Here is a 1131-nt window from a genome sequence, read left to right as displayed (position 1 = left end):
GATTGTGGACAAAGCCCTAGAAGAGCCAAAGTATAGCTCACTGTATGCTCAGCTATGTCTGCGATTGGCAGAAGATGCACCAAACTTTGATGGCCCAGCAGCAGAGGGTCAACCAGGACAGAAGCAAAGCACAGTAAGTGGTTGTTTTTGCTGGCTTATTTTAAAATTGGTTTGAAAAATTCCATTAGTGAAGCCTACAAATAGTTTTTGTTTCCAAACAGACATTCAGACGCCTCCTAATTTCCAAATTACAAGATGAATTTGAAAACCGAACCAGAAATGTTGATGGTAAAAATTTTTGATACTAAATGTTAGTACTTTACTTACGTGAAAGCCTAATTTCCACGTAATGACTTTATTTGGTGTGTTTTCCCTCTTTCAGTCTATGATAAACGTGAAAATCCCCTTCTCCCCGAGGAGGAGGAACAGAGAGCCATTGCTAAGATCAAGATGTTGGGGAACATCAAATTCATTGGAGAACTTGGCAAGCTTGATCTTATTCATGAATCTATCCTTCATAAGTGCATCAAAACAGTAAGTATGACTGGCAGTTTAGGCTTAAGTTAAGATAGTGGGAATAATACTGAGATGGGTCAACTATAATTGCTTTGTACCATCTGAGAAGATACATGGATCTTAAGCTTGTAGATAGGTAGCCACCAAAACTTAAATAGACCTGCGTGAAGTATGTACTGAATTTTACAAAAGTAGCAATAAAGCTGTTGTCTGCATTTATTTAACTGGTTCAGTTTGTGCCAGGTGTGGTGGCACATACCTGTAATCCTAGCACTGGGGAGGCTGAGGCAGGAAGATTTTTGTGAATTCAGGACTGGCCTGGGCTACAAAGTGAGATCAAGGCCAGTCTGAACTTCTAAAAGACAAAAATAAAATTGCTCAATTTGTGGAAGGGATTAAACACCACAGCACTGTTCTGGGCTGCTATAGAAATTAGGAATAGAGCAGACCTCGGGGGGAAGTACTGTGAACTGGAATAACTAAAATTTCATAAATGTGTGGCATTTTATTCTTTTGGTAGCTTTTGGAAAAGAAGAAGAGAGTCCAACTCAAAGATATGGGAGAGGATTTGGAGTGCCTCTGTCAGATAATGAGGACAGTGGGACCTAGGTTAGA

General features: G+C 39.8%; 1 protein-coding gene across 1 annotated transcript in view; it reads left to right on the top strand.

Annotated features, from left to right (window-relative positions):
* The window catches only part of Eif4g2 (eukaryotic translation initiation factor 4 gamma 2), a 19445-nt gene that overhangs the window by 9387 nt on the left and 8927 nt on the right, over positions 1-1131 (top strand). The window contains exons 7-10 of the mRNA XM_012515502.2: positions 1-133; positions 222-288; positions 383-534; positions 1037-1125. The exon at positions 1-133 is cut by the window's left edge and continues 9 nt beyond it. Of these exons, the coding sequence (XP_012370956.1) occupies positions 1-133; positions 222-288; positions 383-534; positions 1037-1125 (441 nt within the window). The remainder of the gene's footprint in view (positions 134-221; positions 289-382; positions 535-1036; positions 1126-1131) is intronic.

This window comes from Octodon degus, unplaced genomic scaffold (genome assembly GCF_000260255.1).
Source record: "Octodon degus isolate 3935 unplaced genomic scaffold, OctDeg1.0 scaffold00067, whole genome shotgun sequence".
NCBI classification, from domain to species: Eukaryota; Metazoa; Chordata; class Mammalia; order Rodentia; family Octodontidae; genus Octodon; species Octodon degus.
The sequence above is the reverse complement of the archived record's forward strand: the minus strand, read 5'-3'. Positions and strand labels throughout refer to the sequence as shown.